Below are 20,867 nucleotides of genomic sequence, written 5' to 3'. Positions count from 1 at the left end.
TAAAATAATATAAAAAACAAGCTATTGAGGCTACTTGCCCATACAATCTAATGTATAAAAAAATAGTTAGGTTTGGTCTCATCGAAGAATTTGCTGATAAATACTTAAATACATTATAGTTAACACGTGCTAATTAATCAATAAAGACAAAAAGTAATAACTGTAAAGTCAATATAGTGGTCAATATAAATAGCTACATCTCACATATTAACAAGTAGGTGTTACTACCTACGCAATTTATCTAGCTGACTATTTCGAAAAGTTCAACATCGGCGCCGTGGCTTAGTTGGTTAAAGCGCCTGTCTAGTAAACAGGAGATCGCGAGTTCGAATCTCGCCGGGGCCTATAGTGATTTCTATTTTTAAATAACGTATTAAAAATGTTAAACATTATTGTCGATATTATAGAGATTCCATAAACAAAATAAATTTACTTTTAAATAATTTATGGAAAGGCACGGATTTGATTCGTCTTCAACCTTTTTCTCGATAAAAGGACCAAAGAGTATTTACTCAACAAATAAAAACTATTCGATATACACATTTATTTACTCCTTAATCTACATAACATAGCTTATACTCACTGGTCGGAGTGTTGACTTCCGAATGCGGCGTCAGGTTTGACTGGGCCATCATCTTCTGTCGCACTTCGCGGATCTTCAATTGCAAAGAAGATTTTGTTGGAAATATGTCCATGTGGATCGCCTGTATCGACAAGAATAAACAAAATAGTATTATGTTTTTAAAATACATCAGTAATGGAAGTGCCGTAAAATAAAAGCGAATTGTTTTAGTAATGGCTAATTCCTAGATCAAATGTTCAATGAACCTGAAAGTGCGTGGTGGCCTGCGTGGTGGGGAACATGCCGTGCTCGTTGAAGAGCTTGAGCACGAGGTTGCGGCGCTGCTCCAGCACCTTGCGGTGTCCCGCCTCGCCGCGCGCGCCGCCCGCGCCCGCCGCGCCCGCCGCGCCGCCCGCCGACCCGCCCGCCGCCGACATCGGCGTGCGCGGCGACATCTCCTCCATGCTCTCCGACACTGAACAACCAGTATAACTATCACTACACTGTATACAATTCCAACTAACAATAAAAATAATCATCGATAATTCACTACATTGGAATTTTAATAAATTAAGATTTGAGTTATGTTTTTTTTTAATAATATTACGTTCCATATATTGACCAAAAACCTCGTTCAATAATATATCGTAACAATGGATACTGATCACATTTACCTGCAGAACAATTTTGTAGAATAGTCTTTTAACAAATATATCAATATCGACAACTTTACTAGATTCTTAACCATCAACTTACACCCTTTTTAACCTTTAATTGAATAACTTTTAACTAATAAATGAAATATGTTTATGTAGGATTAAGCCACGATACTGCTACGGACAAAAACACAAATCAAAACAGTTTCAATTCGCAAAACTTTGTTCTTTAAGATAATAATAACTCTTACCTCGAAAAGTGTCAAGATTAAAGTCCGGTCCGAAGAAAGTGTTGCCAACTAATTTGTTAGTGGTGGTGTGAGGTGTCGGCATGCTGTTGCCGTTCAGCACCTCGGTCTCTATCTGTGGCGTCACCACTGTCGCGTCCTCGTCTGTGGGGAAACATTTATTAATAACATAATAGGCTTCTAAAAATGAATCCATCTCAGCGTGGCGGACTAAGGCTTAATCCCTCTCGGTAGTAGAGGAGGCCCGTGCCGAGCAGTGGGATTGTATACAGGGTTGACATAGCGAATCCTAACAGTAAATTTAAAGAAATTATCGAATATTTCTGTCTTTGTATAAAAAATGTGTCGCCTTGAAAATGCATGTTTTCTGTTGCTTTATTCACTATTATTGCAAAACAGCAACAAATACAGAATTTTCGTAAATTTTATAAAATTTCTCCTACTTATTACTACCCGCAACAAACTGAACGAATGAATAAAATTGAATGACAGGTTTACCCATGCCGATCTTCTTCTTGCGTATGTACATCTGTGGGCTGCGTGGCACCGCCATGGCGCCCGGGCTGCAAGCATCCGGCTTGAACTGCGGCAACGTGCTGAACTTCTGCTCGAAGTTCACAGTCTCCAGCACCCTAATAATTTGTATTTATCAACATCATTATTAAAAAAATCCGTTAAATAGTTTTTAGTTTTATTTCAATGTCTAACATTCGCGTAAACATAAGAAATCATCATTATTATCAGTTGCATCAACTACAACAGTTGGTGTATTTTTATTAATGCTACAACTGGGAATTGTGTTATCATACATGTTTAAACATCAAAGACATAGTAATATAATCTTGCAAAAACATAATGAAATATATTATGCCATGACACTAGTGGAAAACAAATATTGGATCAAATCACAATCAACACAAAATCCTGAATAAGCCACTGCCTCTAGCATCACGAATGTTAGCACTTGTTTCGCATCAGTTTACCCATTTGCATAACCTACTTGACAGAAGACACTTACTTATCACGTCCATCCTCATTCCCCTTCTTGAACAAGCTCTTCTTGTGCAGCGGGCTGGGCAGGTTTTCTCCAGTATGGTTAGGCGTCGACGCGATGGAAGTCGGAGGCGCCGTTTTCGGTGACGGCGGCTCGGTCGTATCGTGAGGAGTTGAGGGTCCACTCTCGGAACGAGGGATCATCGGCTCGCTGTTACTGCCCGTTGAGCCTGTTGATGTACCTGTGAATTCAGATCGATTTAGTATTGCAATTTATTTTTTTAATAATTTGCTTGTAAAATACTGTAAACACCAGTTTAGCTCATATTAGTTAGAAAGAAATTCTAAGAGAAAAAAGGAAAGTGTTTTGTGGGTGATATCACCTCTTAACTAGATCCATATTACAATACGCACTACAACCAATTCCATAGCTGTTCCAAAGACTATAAATACATAGTACTCACCGCGACTCAGTCTTTTCTGCAGCGGCGCACGGCCGAGCTGCGCAGGAGTGGGCGCCAGCGGGAACGGACGCGTCTCCTCTACTGGTGTCTCCCATTGACTGCACACCAAATTATTATATTTAACAATGTAATTTCCCTTAACACAATGTCTGGGCCGTTCCTAAGTAAGAAAAGTCTAGGAACATTTTGTAATGCAAACTACTGGTTGTTATTATTATTCTTTATAAGCATTTGTAGTGCTTTAAATGAGCGTCTCGCTATCTTGTTATTTAAAATAATAATAATACTCACGATATCGATTTTGGCACTGCATGGCTATTGCTCTGCGACACTATCACAGTTTGGCCGCTTTGAACGTTCTGGCTTGGTTGAGATGTTTTCGCCGTCTCTATATCTGCACACATAGTAAAATAATTTATTTAAAAAATATTGTGGTATTAGCAATCGACTAATCGATAATAGTTTTACGCCTGGACAAGCAATAGACAAAAACTTGGTAGCACCATATAAGAAACCAAATTAATGATATTTGTATGTATAAAATCAGTAAACTGATTGGCCTAGCCTTGATGACCGCCGCAGAACTTATCGTCTACTTTATTTTTTTAATATGTAATCACGAATTGCATTCTGTGTCAGAAAAGCGAAATATAATTTTTTATCTACAATTATTTGACCATCAAGTAGACCATCAGTCCATCTACATTCATATGTCATGGACAGTAGTCTCACCAGCATTGAACGCAGGCACGTACAGTCGCTGCAGATGCACGAGGTGCAGCGGCGGGTCTCCGGGCGCATGCGCGGCGTGCGACACGTGCGGCGCGTGCGACACGGCCGGCGCGCTGCTCTGCTTCAGTAGCAAGTTGCCCGCCGCGTCCACCGACAGAGTCAAAGGGCCTGAACATAGTTCAATGTTAGTTTAATGCGATACAAAACGTCTTCGATGACACAAATTTTATCGATAACATTCTACTAATAGAATTTTAGTTTCAAGCAATTTAAAAAAATATATATTAATAAAACAGAATTATCCCTCTGAGTGTATACTGAAATCTAACTATTGTGTACACATGATTAATACTTACATCGATACCGTAACTTCACGTTAATCAAAAGAATAAAAAAATTCAATCTAACTTTGGTTCATAATTGCTAAAATTTAAAATAACTCAAGCACTCACATGAAGTATTATCACCAGCGGTTCTCTTGACAAACGTGACACTCTTCAACAGCGCGTTGCTCAACGCCGTCGACGTCTGCGCTTGACTAATCGAATGATTTGGCATCGATATTCCACTCGATATCACTTGCACACCACTAGTGGGAGTTGGAGAGTTCATTATCGACGCTATAGCGTTGTCGAGCGCCGCCTGTGTCGATAAGTTGGGCGTGCCTAGAGATATTCCCTGCACGCTGTTGGTTAAGCTCTGCGTGCTTGCGGCGATCGATTGCGAGGGATGGGGAGAGCTGGGCACTTGTGGTAAAACTGATTTATTGACTGCTGTGAACGCAGTCCATTGTCTGTGGTTGTCGCCTGCAAATAAAACCTTCGTTTTAAAATTACCAAACCAAATCGTGATACATTTGTCGATAAAATTTTAAGTAATTATTGATAATAAAAATACCAAGTACCATATCAAACAACAAATGGTAAGATTGTCTTAGGAAACTTACCAGAATCTGCATGGGTCGATTTAAAAGCACCTCCAGTGGGTTGGAACACTTTAGAACCTCCCGGACTTGACGCTGTTATCCCGCCAAGCAAGTTGTCTGACGAACCGGCTCTAAAATATTTGAACACACAATTAAATATATTATATTAAAACTGCGTATCAATTATGCACATTACGTTCCTACGATACTAGTTGATTCTTTGCCTCCCGAGGCTTTTTACCGTATTAAAGCGAATATTTGCGTTATTGGGCCAACAGTACATAAACTTTATATGTAAAGAACTCAACATTTTTATTCCTTTACCCAAAAGACGCAAATAATATATTTTCTTTACTACATACATACATAACATCACGCATTTTATCCCCGAAGGGGTATGCAGAGGCGCAACTAGGGCACCCACTTTTCGCCAAGTATGTTCCGTCCCATGATGTGATAGGGGGCGAGCCTATCGCCATATCGGGCACAAATTCCAGACTCCGGGCTGATACTGAGCAGAAAAACCCAAATATCACTTTGCCCGACCCGGGATTCGAACCCAGGACCTCAGAGCGCTATTGCACCGGACGTGCAATACAACTACGCCACCGAGGCAGTCTGTATTTTCTTTACTGCCAGTGAATATTAACTTTTGTTGTGAGACCGCCGTTGTTAGACATCAACTTAGTTCTGCCATCAATAAAGCGCTTGCGCACGCGTCTCATAATAATATTATTTACCTGGCTTTAATAGGTTTAGGCCGTCTGGTGTGGTCGTGGTGCGATGGCAAGTAATCCCTCGCGTCGATGCCTTCAGAATCGGAGTCAGTAACTTTCTCGCCACATTTCAGATCGATCTCGATCGGTTGTGGTGGTGGCGGTGGCTCTCTCTCTTCACATATTGTTTGTGTCACCTGAAATGATTTGCTCGCATTATCTACATTGAAAAAATATAACTAAAACACGCAGACAAAATAATACCTTCCGGGTGAAGAATATCATGGTATCATATGGTATCCAGAAGGCCAATTAATTGACCTTCATTTCTTAATCCCTCTACTTTTAGGGCAACACAGATCCCAGAGTTTAGGGGGACAAAATCACTACCATGAAGTACTAGGTACTCGGTCGTTTGCTAACTTATACAAAACAAACTAATAATATTATATAATGGTTGTAGGTTACCATGTGGTCGTCGTCGCTGAGCGTGGGCGAGGTGTGGTGGCTGTAGAGCGGCGCGTCGTTGCGTCCCGCGGCCGCGCCCGCTCCCGCCGACACGCACGCTTCCGACGGCGTGCGAGGACTCTGCACAAACACTACATTTTAACCGACTTCAACAAAGGAGTTGATTACTTCGCCATATGTTTTAAGCTTCTGCAAAAAATTGTTTTAATAATGTTACATTAAATATTAAACTATAGTAGACACAGACTAGAAATAAAAAAAAAAAACATTTTTAATTATACACTCAAATATTTTTATGTATGCTTTAAAATTATTTAGTATATTGTACCTGAGGCATAGAACCAGTTGGATCTTTGCTACTAGATGATTTCCTACGATCCTTATTGCACCATTTCCACTCCGGGTGTGCCTTGAAGTGAGCTTCTTTTACCTTGGATTATAAATAAAAATAATTAAAACGATAAAAACAAACATTCTTTAAAGTATCGAGAAAAGTCTTCCTGGATGGGTCGTTCAAAATATAACCTTAACCAAAGGTACCTCGTTAATAGTCCATTCGTTTTCATCACTTCCACAACAACACCTTTCGCTCGCGAGTTCCGAGGAATATTATAAAATGTTGAACAAATATTTTAATGCAAAGTTTTTGTCGATATTATCTCATTTGTTCAATATTCTATGATTAGTAGGAGCTTGAATTTCGACTATATCTCATTATGCATCAAGTATAATATACTCGACTACCCACCTCACTGGCAAGTTCGTTGTACTTCTGTTTCTCTTCAGGCTTGAGCGAGTACCACCACTCGCCCAGTATCTTGCTGACTGTGCGGTTGTCTTGGTTCGGGTGCATCTGATGCACCACTTGCCTATGCCGCTTCGAGAATATCATGAACGCGTTCATCGGACGACGGATGCGGCGTTCTTTCTGCAAATAATAAAAAAGAGGTTAATTGTGGTCAAAAACTTCGCAAGAAAACTTAACTTCGACAGCCTCGATCTAAATGAATCATTCAAGCAGTCTAACCAACTCAGTCCAAATATTTCGCTCCTGCAGAGTGCAAAAAACGCTCCAAAATTACTTCTTATGATTAGGGCACAATGTCCAATTTATTTTCTTTCTATTCCTCTACCATTGCATATATAAAAAAAATATTAAATGAAATTATACAATCATTACCTTATCTTGCGTACTAGCAGGAGAGTTGAGAGAGGAGAGGCTTTGCGAGCGACGTTTGGAAGACTCGTCGCCGCCCCCCGGCTCCTCGCATTCAAACACTTCATCGTCCTCGTCCGTGCACATTGACGTCACTGGGTCTGGAATGACCATACATTATAACAACACTGGTAGTTATTAGTGGAAGCATCAAAATAGTAAGGTGGAATTTAGCATCAAGTCGTGATACAAGAAACGGTAGATTTAATACAGTGATTCTCGCTTACCAATCAACATTTTTGTCGATAAAATTGGATGTTTTATCGAAAAGTTTGCACCACGTTTTTCTTTGCCAATATTATGAAAATTGTATTTATCATTACCATTAGCTTCAGTCTTGATCTGGTCCTCAGTTTTGATATGGGTATGTGGAGTGTGCGGTGTATGCGGCGTGTGCGGCGTGTGCGGCGTGTGCGGCGTGCGCGGCGTGCGGGGCGTGCGCGGGGAGGGCGGCGCGGCGGGGGGCGCGGGCGCCGCGGGCGGGCTCGCCGCGCTCAGCAGCGGCACCAGCGACGACCACGGGAACGCGCCGCTCGACACCGACCCCACCCCGCCCACTCCGCCTGATACTGAAATAATAATAATAGTCATTTATTTATTAGACACAAAATTTACAAATCTGTGCAGTTCTGGTTCCTAAACTAAGTATAAACTTGTATTTTAGGATAATAGTACCTTTACAATATTGTCTGACAATATTGTGTGAAATAACATACATTAAATTTATATTTCATTAATTTTCAACGTTTCTTTATGTACCGTAATTGTCACACCTAAGTTAAAAATAATAATAACACAACACAGATATCACAATTTTAATATAAGAATTAATGTGTTCAAATAGATGAAAGAATTTTTACTAAAACGACAACAACATAAACTTACTGTCAAAAAATAAATTGGTCATAAGTTATTTGTATTTCATATCAGTAGTCAATATAGTGGTACGCTAAGGCTTATGATACTAAATAAAAATTATCCTAATACACAAAACTTACCAATAATAGCGGTATGTGAAGTGGGCGGCGGCAGCACCGGCAGTAGTTGGTTCGGATGAACTATAACGGCGCTGTTAACGTTATTCACCTGGAACAATAATCAAGTTATATACTGTCGTATCACTAAACAAAACAGTTATAATATCTATAAACATTGCGTATGCACTCACATGGTCACCATTATCTAAACCCCTGTGTTCTGTTTCCGGTTCGTTGTTATTTAACTGTTGAGATAAATGATTCACTTTCTGTTCTATCTGAAAAAAATAATGTCGATAAAATAACCAACTCTTACAATATAAAAAAAGAAGAAACTACAATAGACAAAAAAAAATCTACCTGTATAGTCTCCGCTGGCTCGTTTTTTATCAAAAAATATTTCTTGTCACTTATATTCTGTGGTATGACGTATACTGTCTTTATGGGGTCTTTGGCGTCAGGGTTGACGACAGACAAGAGCCTAGCGGGCAAGGGCGCCGGCTTTACGATCCTCTTATCATCGATAACGCGAGTCTCGGCCAACTCCGGCGGACGTTCCATCACATTCCGAAGTATGTCCCTCTGCGGCGCGGAGTGATCATCATCGTCGTACTCCGAGACTCTTCTATTCAAAAAATTTTCGTGATTGTTTAGAGGTGGCGACATGTCGTTGTCGCGACGATATTCGTGTATCCCGTTCCTTAATAGAGGCGCTTGGCTTCGATAGATTTGATCGATATCGATACCGTTCGTCGCCGGTATGTTTCGATGGACTACCAGGTTCTGAGCGAAGTCGTTTGTGTTCCGTATTGTGTTCGCGATGCTAGTCTGGTTAAGCGTATTAAGATTTAACGATATGCTTGACGGTAGAGAAAGGTTCGACAGCGTTGACGATGGTGTACTCATGGTCGTTTGTATAGAGCTTTGGATGCTGAGTCCCGATTGGCCAACCACGTTCGGCTGTGATACACTGTTCGTCTGCAGTATTGTAGGACCGTTTCGATTCTCCACCTGTTAGCGGAACACGCTTTTATTTGTTTTCTTGTAATATGCGCATGCGACTATACGTTAATGTAAGTATTTTTATTAAAATTTATATATTTGGATACTTACCGGATAATGGTAGTTTGGGGCCGGTGAAAGCCTTATAACACTGGTTGCCACTCCACCAACTGGTGAACTCACTCTTCCTGATCGAACTTCAGGCCTGAAAACAATAGACAAACATGACTCTTAAAAGCTCAATTTTGTAGATAGCTAGTATTTCTAGTATAGTTAGTCATTATAACTAGTAGTGCCAACTATGATGTTCATAGCTGAACTGGGTATGTGTGTAGTGGTGTGGACCTGATGAGGTGATGGTAGATGGGCGCCTGCGGCGCGGGGTGCGGCGCGGCGTGCGGCGGCTGCGGCGACGAGATGGGCACGAACACGTTGGAGCGCAGCGCCGGCGAGCGCGCGCCCACCGGCGACGCGCCCGGGCTGCCCGACCGCGAGCTGCCCAGCGACACTGCACACCACACCACAAGGAGATTAACTTCTCATTCGGATCCATTTAATGTTATATACCGTAAAACTATAATATGTAAGTCGATTTATAAAAGTTAAGGATTGATGGGAAAATATCGATACCGTAGGAAAATCGATAATTAACCTATGCATAACTGATAAAGAAATACGTCCTGTTGTATAGTCCTAGTCATCCAACCAAATATTTCAAGTTGTTGAAATATAAATGTATCGTAATAAAAGTGCCGCAATAACATTTTCTTAATGTTCCTACTGTTAAAAAGCTTTATTTGTTAACATATATCGTGTACTCTGACAATATTATACCGCCTTCTTCAACAAAGGATCCCAATCGCATTTTTATATCTACCAATGAGGACAAAGATTTTTGACATGATTACAAATACCTTATTTTTATTGGTTTATTTCCGGGATTGATTCAAAAATTTAGATTAGAATCGATTATTAAGAACAGCTGTTAATCGATTAGCGATTACCAAGCATATTAGCGGCCTCAGTCTCGTCCGGGTCGAACCGTCCCGTGACTCGATAGTGCGGAGGCGTCGTATCGCTCTCGCGCGAGGTCTCGTCGCCTTCCACTCCAGTGCCGCTTGACGACAACGATTTGCTGCTGCTTCTGTGCAAAGGAATTGTAGGTTAAATTCTATCGATTTAAACTTTATCAGTCTTACTTATAACCATATCGCAAAGATATGCTAAGTTAAAACACAAATTTACTCGATCAGCTGTAAATCAATACCCGCCATCTTGCCTCTTAATAAGGTCAAAACTAGGAAACCGGTGATGTTTTTGACAGCTATTTAAGCAATTCTTAATCAACTCTTAACGCTAAACAAGTTTGTAAGTAAGACTGTATATGTTAGTGACATAATTAATGCGAAAAAATTTGAATATGTTTGGATGTGTTTTAGAACTAAACGCCAAAACTTACGAACTGACTTGACGGATAGACTATGATCTATGTTAACATATAGACTATATTTTATAACGAAAAACAACACGACAGGAAATGAATGTTCAGTGTTCACATGGGCTAAGTGTTGCCCGCGATTCCGAGCAACATCTGGCATTTTTTTTGTCATAAGTTAATCATAAACAGCCAGAAAGAAAGAGTTTTTTTTTCTGATTCTGCATCTTTCAAATATTTTAGATTTAAGATAATGTGATGTTAATGAATGGACTGATTAACTGAAAAGGAAAAATTTACATTTTAATATCTTCATTATTTGCATGTCAACAAAAATTATTAGGAAAATATAATTGTTAATCTAAGTGGCACTAATTAATCTTTAGCAATAAAAACATTTCAATGGATTATTAAAAATACTTCATAAAATTATACAATCAATTGAATGATTGATTGATGATTAACTTAATCATAAGCTTTACAAGGATTGAGCTGTTACACTGCAAGGTATCATAATTTCATAGAATCCTTGATATTTTATAATTAAGACGCAAAATGTGAAAAATAACACGAATTCAGGCAATCTAAATTGATTAAAATTTATATATTTTGTAATAATTTGACACACACAAGAAAATATCATTACACATATGTTTTTCCCCTTTAATATGAAAATAATGATTACAAATCCTATTAAATACCATATTACATAACTGAATTGAACATAAGTTAACTGTAAGTTGTGAACAGAAAAAACTATAGGTCGATTTATCGATTTATTTTATCGCCCGCAATACCGAAAATTTATTTATTTATTTAATAAAACAACAACATTTAGTAGACCAAACATGCTTAATTTAAATAACAACCTATATGGATGAGTCCACTCACTAATCACAGGTGTGAAACAGCATTTTTATAAAAATAACAATAATAAAATTAAAAGAAATTGAACAAAACTATCGCCACGAAAGTATTATAGCTCGACTGTGACATTGAAACTTACTAAAACAGTTACATCAGCAGAATCATTTCAGTTTTAGATGACGATAGAAAGTCGCTTACTATTATCTATCATTTCATATACACTAGTCGTATCACTTATCGATATCGGTTGCCATGTGGCCCGTCCCTACGTATGACTCACATTATTTTGTTGGCATGTTGACGCGAGTACGATGTTGTGTTTACCAAACAAAGCCGTATTCAACGTCGATAATGATTCCGTTTGAATGTGAATTATCACGTCAATAGGATGACCTCTCCGGTCTACTTTGTTGCATAACCATCAAACGAACAATTATTTTTAGACCTAATTAGAGTTATTGCTTACATTAATCTTCTGTTAGCTAAGCTAACTAATATCAACAAAAAGTCGATACGAGGACTCTTTCTGAAACTCAATTTGAAACTTTATCGTACCACTAAAGTAATCGACTTAATAATCTACGACAGAAAATGAGTAACTGTATTTGAATGACTAATCTATAGTACACACACAACATCACGCATTTATCCCCGAAGAGGTATGTAGAGGCGCAACCAGGGCACCCACTTTTCGCAAGTGTGTTCCGGCCCATGATGTGATAGGGGGCGAGCCTATCGCTATATCGGGCACAAATTCCGGACTCCGGGCTGATACTGAGCAGAAAAACCGTAATATCACTTTGCCCGACCCGGGATTCGAACCCAGGACCTCAGAGCGCTGTCGTATCGCGCATGCAGTACAACTACGCCACCAAGGCAGTTCATAGGTCAATCTATAGTAAATAGGTAATGGCGAAAATAACGTGTATAATCGTATGGAATGCCGTAGCGTACAAATAGGGGAAAACCCCTACTAATACAACAGTGCTAGTCACATTCCTGAATTAATAACTTGTTAAATTATATTCCGATACAATTAAAATATTTATACCAGGAAATCCTAAAACTGTTAATTATACCATCATTTATATTTGGTTCAGCCAGGGTTTTTTCACAGATTTACCAGAACCACGACCAACAATTTAAACGTACTTCCTCGACGACTTAAATATAATTTGTATTATTGAAAACAGTGTTTTCACAGTATCTGTAAGCCGATATATTATATTATGTAGCGGTATACACATGCCCCACAGCGTGACAGTCAAAAAAAAAAAAATTACACGAGATCTTACTCTTTACTGGTGGTAGGTCTTTCATATGCGAGAAACCGCCTGGGTAGGCACCACCGCAATGTCTATTTCTGCCACCAAGCAGCAGTGTATAGTCACTGTTGTGTTCCGGTGTGAAGGACATTGTACCCAGTGTAACTACTAAACATAATAAGACTTAACACCTCATGTCTCAGGATGACGAACGCAGTGGAATACCAAACAATGGATGGTGTTTCCACTGTTTATGGGCGGTCGTATTGCTTACCATCAGGTGAACGGCAAGCTCGTCTCGTCATACAAAGAAATAAAAAAAAAAGATCTGACGCCAAGGGTATAAGGCTTATCTCCCCCTCCCTTTCTTCTATAGCCGGTACTGCACTCACCTATGCTGTGGCGTGTGCGTGGACCCCTGCGCCAACGGAGTGTTAGACGACCTGGCGACGCCCCGCAGCGACAGGTGCCGGGAACAGAACCCGCGCCGCTGGCTCTCCTTGGTGCAGCCGTCCTTGGAGCACAGGCGGCGCCACTGCTTGCCGTTGAACTTCTTCCGTATGCCGGTAGGCGTTGATACGACGTCGCCCTTCTTGTACTTGTGCGGTGTTGCCGCTTGAGATCTGGAAATATATATTCATAAAATAATATATACTTGTGTTCCCGTTTGGAGGACAGTTTAGCAACCGTAATTACTATAAAAGGGACACAGCAATAAATGCCAGTATTAGACTGTTTAACTCATCTGTTTCTGCCGGTAGATAAAAATAATTTTACAATTCTTCAATATCATATTGACATCTTTCTTCCTATAAAAACTATATAATATTGACAATTACAGCGTCAGTCGAGTGGAGTGCAACGGAGTACTTTGTAATCAAATCAATGTTCTGCATGATGTTGCTACTGTTTATGGGCAGTCGTATCGCTTGCCATGCGTGTGGCGTCTCGACAACCGACATTCTAATGCAATATAAATCATAATTATAGCAAGTGATACAACATCAGCAACCGGACAATATTTTTCTTCGACTTTACTCAATATCAGTCAATGGAACTTTCTCGTCCTAAATACAATTCTATGTTCAGGCAAGCCTGATCAGTAACCCCAAAATATTGTGTTAAAGCGGCAATATTACTTGTTGAGGATTTTAATAAAATAAATAGTATTAAAATATAACATAAAATGATAAAACCATAAACGTGTGTACGTTTTCCATCGTATCCTTAACTACCAGGAAAATGGCATGCAAATGTATAATGAACTTTTATTTAGCCCTCCGGTACCTATATGTCAGTCTTAGAAACTTTGTACTCAATGATTTGTGTTGATCCTATTGGTAGGCCGATTTTCTGCACGGTGTCAAAGCACATATCCTTCATAAAATATGCAAAAAGGTACACAGTTATCGAATATGCTACTCTGTTTATAAATTTCTGCATTTACATCTAAGGAACATCCAATGTTTACGCAAACTTAACCATATTTTAAATTATTAGCACGATATCAAATACGTATCGACCCTTACGCACCAATCTTTGATGATATAGACGGTCAATATTTATCAATACAGTCCCTATGCTTAACATAAAACATAATATTAGAGTGTATAAAAACACAACATATAAAATGCTATCTTTATTGTATTTGTTATACAGTACTAGTCAAGTTGTCTGTTTCCATGTCCAATCAAAATGTTTGATTCAATTATTTATCTATACTATTATATAAAGCTGAAGAGTTTGTTTGTTTGTTTGTTTGTTTGAACGCGCTAATCTCAGGAACTACCGGTCCAAACTGAAAAATTCTTTTTGCGTTGGATAGCCCTTTGTTCGTGGAGTGCTATAGGCTATATATCATCACGCTATACCCAATAGGAGCGGGGCAGTAATGGCTAATCTCAGGAACTACCGGTGCAAACTGAAAAATTCTTTTTGCGTTGGATAGCCCTTTGTTCGTGGAGTGCTATAGGCTATATATCATCACGCTATACCCAATAGGAGCGGGGCAGTAATGGCTAATCTCAGGAACTACCGGTCCAAACTGAAAAATTCTTTTTGCGTTGGATAGCCCTTTATTCGTGGAGTGCAATAGGCTATATATCATCACGCTATACCCAATAGGAGCGGAGCAGTAATGGCTAATCTCAGGAACTACCGGTTTCAACTGAAAAATTCGTTTTATGTTGGATAGCCCTTTATTTGTGGACCGCTATAAGCTATATATAATCACGCTATGACCAATAGGAGCGGAGCAGTAATGGCTAATCTCAGGAACTACCGGTCCAAACTAAAAAATTCTTTTTGCGTTGGATAGCCCTTTGTTCGTGGAGAGCTATAGGCTATATATTATCACGCTATATTCAATAGGAGCGGAGCAGTAATGGCTAATCTCAGGAACTACCGATTCGAACTGAAAAAATATTTTTGTGTTGAATAGTCCTTTGTTTGTGGAGTGCTCATAGTTATATATCATAACGCTATGACCAATAGGAGCGGAGCAGTAATGGCTAATCTCAGGATCTACCGGTTTCAACTGAAAAATTCGTTTTGTGTTGGATAGCCCTTTATTTGTGGACCGCTATAAGCTATATATCATCACGCTATGACCAATAGGAGCGGAGCAGTAATGGCTAATCTCAGGAACTACCGGTTCGAACTGAAAAAATCTTTTTGTGTTGGATAGCCCTTTGTTCCTGGAGTGCTATAGGCTATATATCATCACGCTATGACCAATAGGAGCGGAGCAGTAATGAAACATGTTGCAAAAACGGGGAAAATTATTAGTTTTGAGAGCTTCCGTTGCCTGCGCTGCGTAAACGGTTAAAGTTATGCAACAATGATGTATGACGGGATTGTTTCACTTAAAAAGTTCTAAATAATATAACAAAGTCCCCCGCTGCATCTGTCTGCCTTAACGTGTTAAACTCAAAAACTACCTAACGTATTAAGATGAAATTTGGTATGGAGACAGTTTGAGACCCTGGGAAGAACATAGGCTCCCGGGAAACTACTATTTTTATAACGGAAAACTTTAGCCTGAATAACTTTATAACGCGGGCGGAGCCGCAAGCAAAAGCTAGTTACATAAATAAAATCCAAACATTAAAAATGAAGTCAAGTCCCAAGTATATACGATCAAGTAGTAATTAACTCATAGGACATAGTTTAAAATACGACGTAGAAACGAATAATAGCAAATTCGTAAGTAAAAACCAAATACGTACAGTAACAGCTAAGAAAATATACACACATACAATTTTCAAAAAAATATTGCTCGAGAAATTTTAAATTATAAAACGTTTTGCTTTCTGTGCGCTCTCTTGTAAACTAGCTATTTTACAGATAACTCATTTTACTTTGCACCCTACAAAGTATTGTATTAACTTTGTAACTACACTAACACAATCAACTCATTATGATTTTTATTCACTAACAAGCGTGGGAGGTTAGTTGAAGCATTTTTTACCCGAACGAGTACCGACTATCATACATAATACAAACCACTTATAGTGACTAATTCTGATGAATCGCGTTACAAAATCAAACGATGGGGATTGTACAAAGAGTATATAGGTATAGCACGCTGCCGTAATACTGACGACCGTCGAGGAAACAATATGTCTACTATCTACTCTACTACTATCTACTATTTTGGTCCCCAAGACACAGGCATTGCCTTGTTTGGGGCCCTCTGTCAATTGTTTTGTTATAAATTAGTTATAAGCACTAACATTACATACTAATAATAATTTAATTAAGTATTTATATGTTTCTATTTGTTATATTTTGTTTGTGCAAATAAAACATTTATTATTATTATATTATTATTATTACTTATACTGGAGGCTAAGGCTATTATTGAAGTTATGATATTTACACTACACTACCTTACCATAAGCCATTGGCTCAAACCTAACTTCAGATCAATGGCAAAAATAAACGAAAAACTTATGAGGTAAGCATGCTATACAAACTTATTTTTAATTGATCCGAAGGCAACTAGAATCGTTTACTGACTTTAATTAACATAAATAGTCATTATTGATCCAAGATATTGTTAATTACAAAAAAGTAATTGTTACCTAGGAGTAGGGGGTTGAGATCGTGGTGTGAGACTGCGTTCGAGCAGGCTCGACGTGCTGCCTCGACTCTGAAGGCTGCTGCGCTTGCTGTTGCTGCAATCTGACAACAATACGGCCACACTATAGATGATGAACGAATGTAAGGAGTGAAGGGAAGAGTGAAAACTGTAGCTATAATAAAACTAGGCGTAACTTTGTTCAAACATTTTTTTACTATTAATCGTTCTTCTAGAACTCGTGAATATAAATCCAGGTATATTTCTTTAGCTATGACGTGATGTAAAAAAAAATATATTTAATTAATGCCATTTCATTTTAATTAAAAACTTAGACTTGGTGCTTTGCCGTCATGTGGCAGTTTCCTAAGCACCATTTAGATTTTGCAACGTTATGACTTATAAGTATCGTTTACTAACCCAAATGAGTAAATTATGTGTCTTGTTTAATAATAATAATAATAATGAATCATATAAAATAAATGAACAATTCCATTGGCCTTCTATGGTCTTATAAATATCCTAAAATTCTGTTAATATTTAGCTATATTTAATTAAAACGATATATTAATGAATGCATATGAAAAATATTAAAAGCATGCTTGGGCATCATACTAATTGATTGTATGCTGGTTTATGCCATAAATAAAAAGGTTAAAGCGCGGTTCACAACATCGGAGATGAATATCAATGTATAAAATGATAATAAATCTCTTATAGTAAATATTATTGCCATTTTGTTAAATACTAATACACGTGCCGATTAAAGGGCATTTTCAATAAACAATCCCAATATTAATCGTTGATCCGTTCCCAAAAATACACCAATCAGAATACGTCATTTGCAAGCGTGTCATAAAGTCTTTGTCCTGATTGGTCTATTTTCAAAAATCAAAAAAAGCGTTTGGAATCTTTTATTGAAAACGGTAAGACAGGTGCACTCGCTCGTTACACAATATCTATACATATTATAAACCAAAGTAAAATTTTCTGTCTTTCTGAATGTTATCGATTTTCTCAAAATCTACGGAACGGATTTTTATGAAATTTGGTATGGAGATAGTTTAAGACCCTGGGAAGATTATATGCTATCTATCCCGGGAAAATATACAGCGGGACTTTTATCCCGAAAAATTCCTTCTAGCGGGCGAAGCCTCGAGCAAAAACTAGTTAATTATAATTTAATCAGGGTTAGGAATAATAAAAACCAATTAATATTTTATTACCTAGAGTAGATAACATTTGTTTAGCTTATTGATGGACTGCGGCATCGACAATATTTATAATTATCTGCTTTATCTATACCTACATAACAACACTAGACTAGTATCTGACATATTACAAATTTATAATCCAAAAATATGATTTGGAACATTTCGTGTGAAGCAATAAATAATTCTTTTAACATTTACTTTATTTTATTTACTGTCATATATTTTTGAATGGGTAGGCTGCTGTCTTATAAATTTAAGAGATACGTAAGGCCATAAGTTAGGAGTTATTCAGGTCTAGTTGTGAATAATGCCTGATGAACCTGTACTATTTACCCCTAGCACTGATATTTTGCGCAATGGTTACAGAATCGAGGTAAATGTAAACTGAAAACTGTAACTCACTATAATCTTTTTTTACTTCGGAAATATTTAATTTTCAAAAAGGAATAATTCACCAGTTTTGGAAAAATGTTACTGAAAAACACATAGCATCACGTGACGATATATTATATAACTATATAACTTAATTTGTGCAAAAAGATATTCCATAAAATTATGTAATAGCGAAGCCAGCGATATGAAAATTTGAAAACCGGCCTTCACTGTTCTAATTTTGTATCGTAATTTACTTAACCCGTCATGACTTGTCAAAATTTTATTTTCAAATATGTACAGGTAGCTGAATGTTTGCCGCCAAACATTGACAGCTACGCGTGTGACGGAAAAATAACCTTATTATGTAGTATATAAGGTTATAATCCCGTGACACACGCAAATGTCATGTAGCTGTCTTGGCTCGCCGGCGAGCCACGAGAGACCAAGAGTTAAACATTAGTGACAACTGACAGCCCTAAAGTACTGTACCCCTAATACAAACTGTTTGTGCCAAAACTATACTAACAGTTTCCTTATCGACACCAAATTCCTAAATCGACGATTAGCTGATAACATTTTCTATGAAAGATTACTTTTAACGGTAACAATAGTGAAAATTATTCGTGTTATTGGCACTGATCGACAGATCTAAGGCAATTGTAATTGAAAAAAAAACAGCTCTTCCCAACTACCACTCACTACACTACTTTTCATCTCTGATGCTCAAATAGTCTGACTTAACGCCAGCAAGCCGACCATCACATCTGTTTTTATCTTAGGTTTTATATCACCCACTATGACGTTAACATCAAATTGCGTTCTTTTTTCAAATCTAAGATCATAATTGAAAGCTAAATGTGACACAAAATTTTATGATTTGATTTTAATATCTTAATTTTGTTTTATTACACACAACACAATACAACATCACATTTATCCCCGAAGGGGTATGCAGAGGCGCAACCAGGGCACCCACTTTCCGCCAAGAGGCGTTGCTATCGCCAAATCGGGCACAAATTGCAGACTCCGGGCTGATACTGAGCAGAGACACCCAATCACTGCCCGACCCGGGATTCGAACCCAAGACCTCAGAACGCTGTCGCACCACGCATGCAGTACTACGCCACCGAGGCAGTCTTGTTGTATTTTGTTTTATTACTCCATAATATTCAGATCATGACATAATACATACCCATATGGGACACGTCCGTGGGGAACATGATGTCCTCGCGGCGCAGCTCGTCGTCGCTCTCCGGGTAGTCGTCGAACGTTCTCTTGCGGAACTCGTCCATGGACCCGTTGGACAGAGCACCCACATTCACTACGGGCATCGGAGACGACGTGAAGAAGTTTTCGCCGCCCATCTGATTCAAAATATAGGTTTATTTTAATAGTTATTTCGCATGCGACTGTCCATCTTAGTACGTCGCTTGATATGATTGAGAGATCTTCAAGAAAAGAACTTATCCCTATTTCCAAGGGCGGTGATGCATCGAGAATTTCTTTAGCATTACACAAGTACTACTAACTATTATACATAATTAATACCAAATCGCAACGAATTGATTTCGAGATAATGAGCTAAAGAAATACAATCATTTAATTTTACTTGTATACAAATATGCAAAAGACATAATATTACAAGATATTACCTCTATTGCCTAAATAGCCTCTATTTAACCCTATGCCAGTTCATAAAACTGTAAGGTAAGCAATTTTAGTTTTAAGAATGTACATTTTGCAACATAAATCCTTTCCCCTCCTTCTTATGAAAAATAATATTATGATTATGTAATTGGATAACAGCTGTGATTTATTGTAAGGTGCGGTTGCCAACTTGAAGAGCATAGAATAGCTAATGTTGTGTGAGAATTTTTTGCATGTATTGTTACTGTGCATTATCTACTGGTAATCCGGAACAAGAAATAAATAAATAAACAGAAGTACATAATAATGGTTCATATTTTATTTTCTTCTTACTATACCAACGTTTTGAACGGCGACATTGGACTTTGCCCGTAAATTTTAAAGGATTCAGTTCATAAGTATAAAAAAATACGTATGGGAAAGTAGTCTTTAATAACACCATCTCAATTATAATAGTTTTATGTCTAAAGCCCGCATCATAAGGTAGAAAATCAGTTCACAGCTGACTACCGTTTATCAATTATATTGCCTTAAGCTGCAATCACAAAAAAAAAAATTACCACGCATGAACGACTGTGAATAACGAAACAGGAAAACACAATTACAATAATTAATACTAGCTATTAAAGTTCAACTTGCTTTGTACTTATGGACCTCAAATTTTAATAATTGACCGAAGGACGTAAGATAATCTGTGACGATTAGATAAAATTCCTTTAACGGACAGTTGATTGAATAATCGTGTGCAAAATGTACGTTATCAGAGTGAATGAAAATTCACGCAGCAGTTGGTGATTGTGTATAATAAACAACGTGAGCGTGCCGTAGCGCACGTGTGTCCGTACTGCTATGTAGTTGTGAGATAGTACTGAGAAGATTCACAACATATATTGTTTTATAATATGAACCAAGAAGACCTGCAAGTATTTCTATAGAAGATGATCTCTCGGCATCGATACACTTGTTGAGACTCTCATGAGAAAGAAAAGAAATATTTCATTGACTTACAATTGCGTGTATTGCT

At 38.1% G+C, this 20,867-nt stretch overlaps 1 protein-coding gene and 1 non-coding gene across 4 annotated transcripts in view; one reads left to right on the top strand and one right to left on the bottom strand.

Moving 5' to 3' along the window:
• The window catches only part of LOC115442199, a 48,863-nt gene that overhangs the window by 4,607 nt on the left and 23,389 nt on the right, over window positions 1–20,867 (bottom strand). For 2 of the 3 annotated variants that reach the window (XM_037446042.1, XM_037446048.1), the window contains exons 5-29: window positions 19,389–19,560; window positions 16,612–16,711; window positions 12,919–13,149; window positions 9,964–10,103; window positions 9,305–9,467; window positions 9,071–9,164; window positions 8,318–8,968; window positions 8,149–8,235; window positions 7,979–8,066; window positions 7,304–7,549; window positions 6,945–7,081; window positions 6,513–6,692; window positions 6,093–6,194; window positions 5,765–5,884; window positions 5,321–5,493; window positions 4,602–4,711; window positions 4,108–4,461; window positions 3,656–3,823; window positions 3,215–3,317; window positions 2,924–3,021; window positions 2,485–2,701; window positions 1,965–2,098; window positions 1,470–1,610; window positions 829–1,037; window positions 584–704 (exon numbers count right to left, since the gene is read on the bottom strand). In XM_037446042.1, the coding sequence (XP_037301939.1) occupies window positions 584–704; window positions 829–1,037; window positions 1,470–1,610; window positions 1,965–2,098; window positions 2,485–2,701; window positions 2,924–3,021; window positions 3,215–3,317; window positions 3,656–3,823; window positions 4,108–4,461; window positions 4,602–4,711; window positions 5,321–5,493; window positions 5,765–5,884; window positions 6,093–6,194; window positions 6,513–6,692; window positions 6,945–7,081; window positions 7,304–7,549; window positions 7,979–8,066; window positions 8,149–8,235; window positions 8,318–8,968; window positions 9,071–9,164; window positions 9,305–9,467; window positions 9,964–10,103; window positions 12,919–13,149; window positions 16,612–16,711; window positions 19,389–19,560 (4,339 nt within the window). The remainder of the gene's footprint in view (window positions 1–583; window positions 705–828; window positions 1,038–1,469; window positions 1,611–1,964; window positions 2,099–2,484; window positions 2,702–2,923; window positions 3,022–3,214; window positions 3,318–3,655; window positions 3,824–4,107; window positions 4,462–4,601; window positions 4,712–5,320; window positions 5,494–5,764; window positions 5,885–6,092; window positions 6,195–6,512; window positions 6,693–6,944; window positions 7,082–7,303; window positions 7,550–7,978; window positions 8,067–8,148; window positions 8,236–8,317; window positions 8,969–9,070; window positions 9,165–9,304; window positions 9,468–9,963; window positions 10,104–12,918; window positions 13,150–16,611; window positions 16,712–19,388; window positions 19,561–20,867) is intronic. The other variant, XM_037446053.1, reaches the window with a different exon arrangement.
• Window positions 272–345, top strand: Trnat-agu. Its single transcript has one exon. It is a non-coding gene; the product is annotated as a tRNA-Thr (tRNA).

This window comes from Manduca sexta, chromosome 6 (assembly GCF_014839805.1).
Source record: "Manduca sexta isolate Smith_Timp_Sample1 chromosome 6, JHU_Msex_v1.0, whole genome shotgun sequence".
Lineage (NCBI taxonomy): Eukaryota > Metazoa > Arthropoda > Insecta > Lepidoptera > Sphingidae > Manduca > Manduca sexta.
Note: the sequence above shows the minus strand (reverse complement) of the source record. Positions and strands in the feature narration are given on the sequence as shown.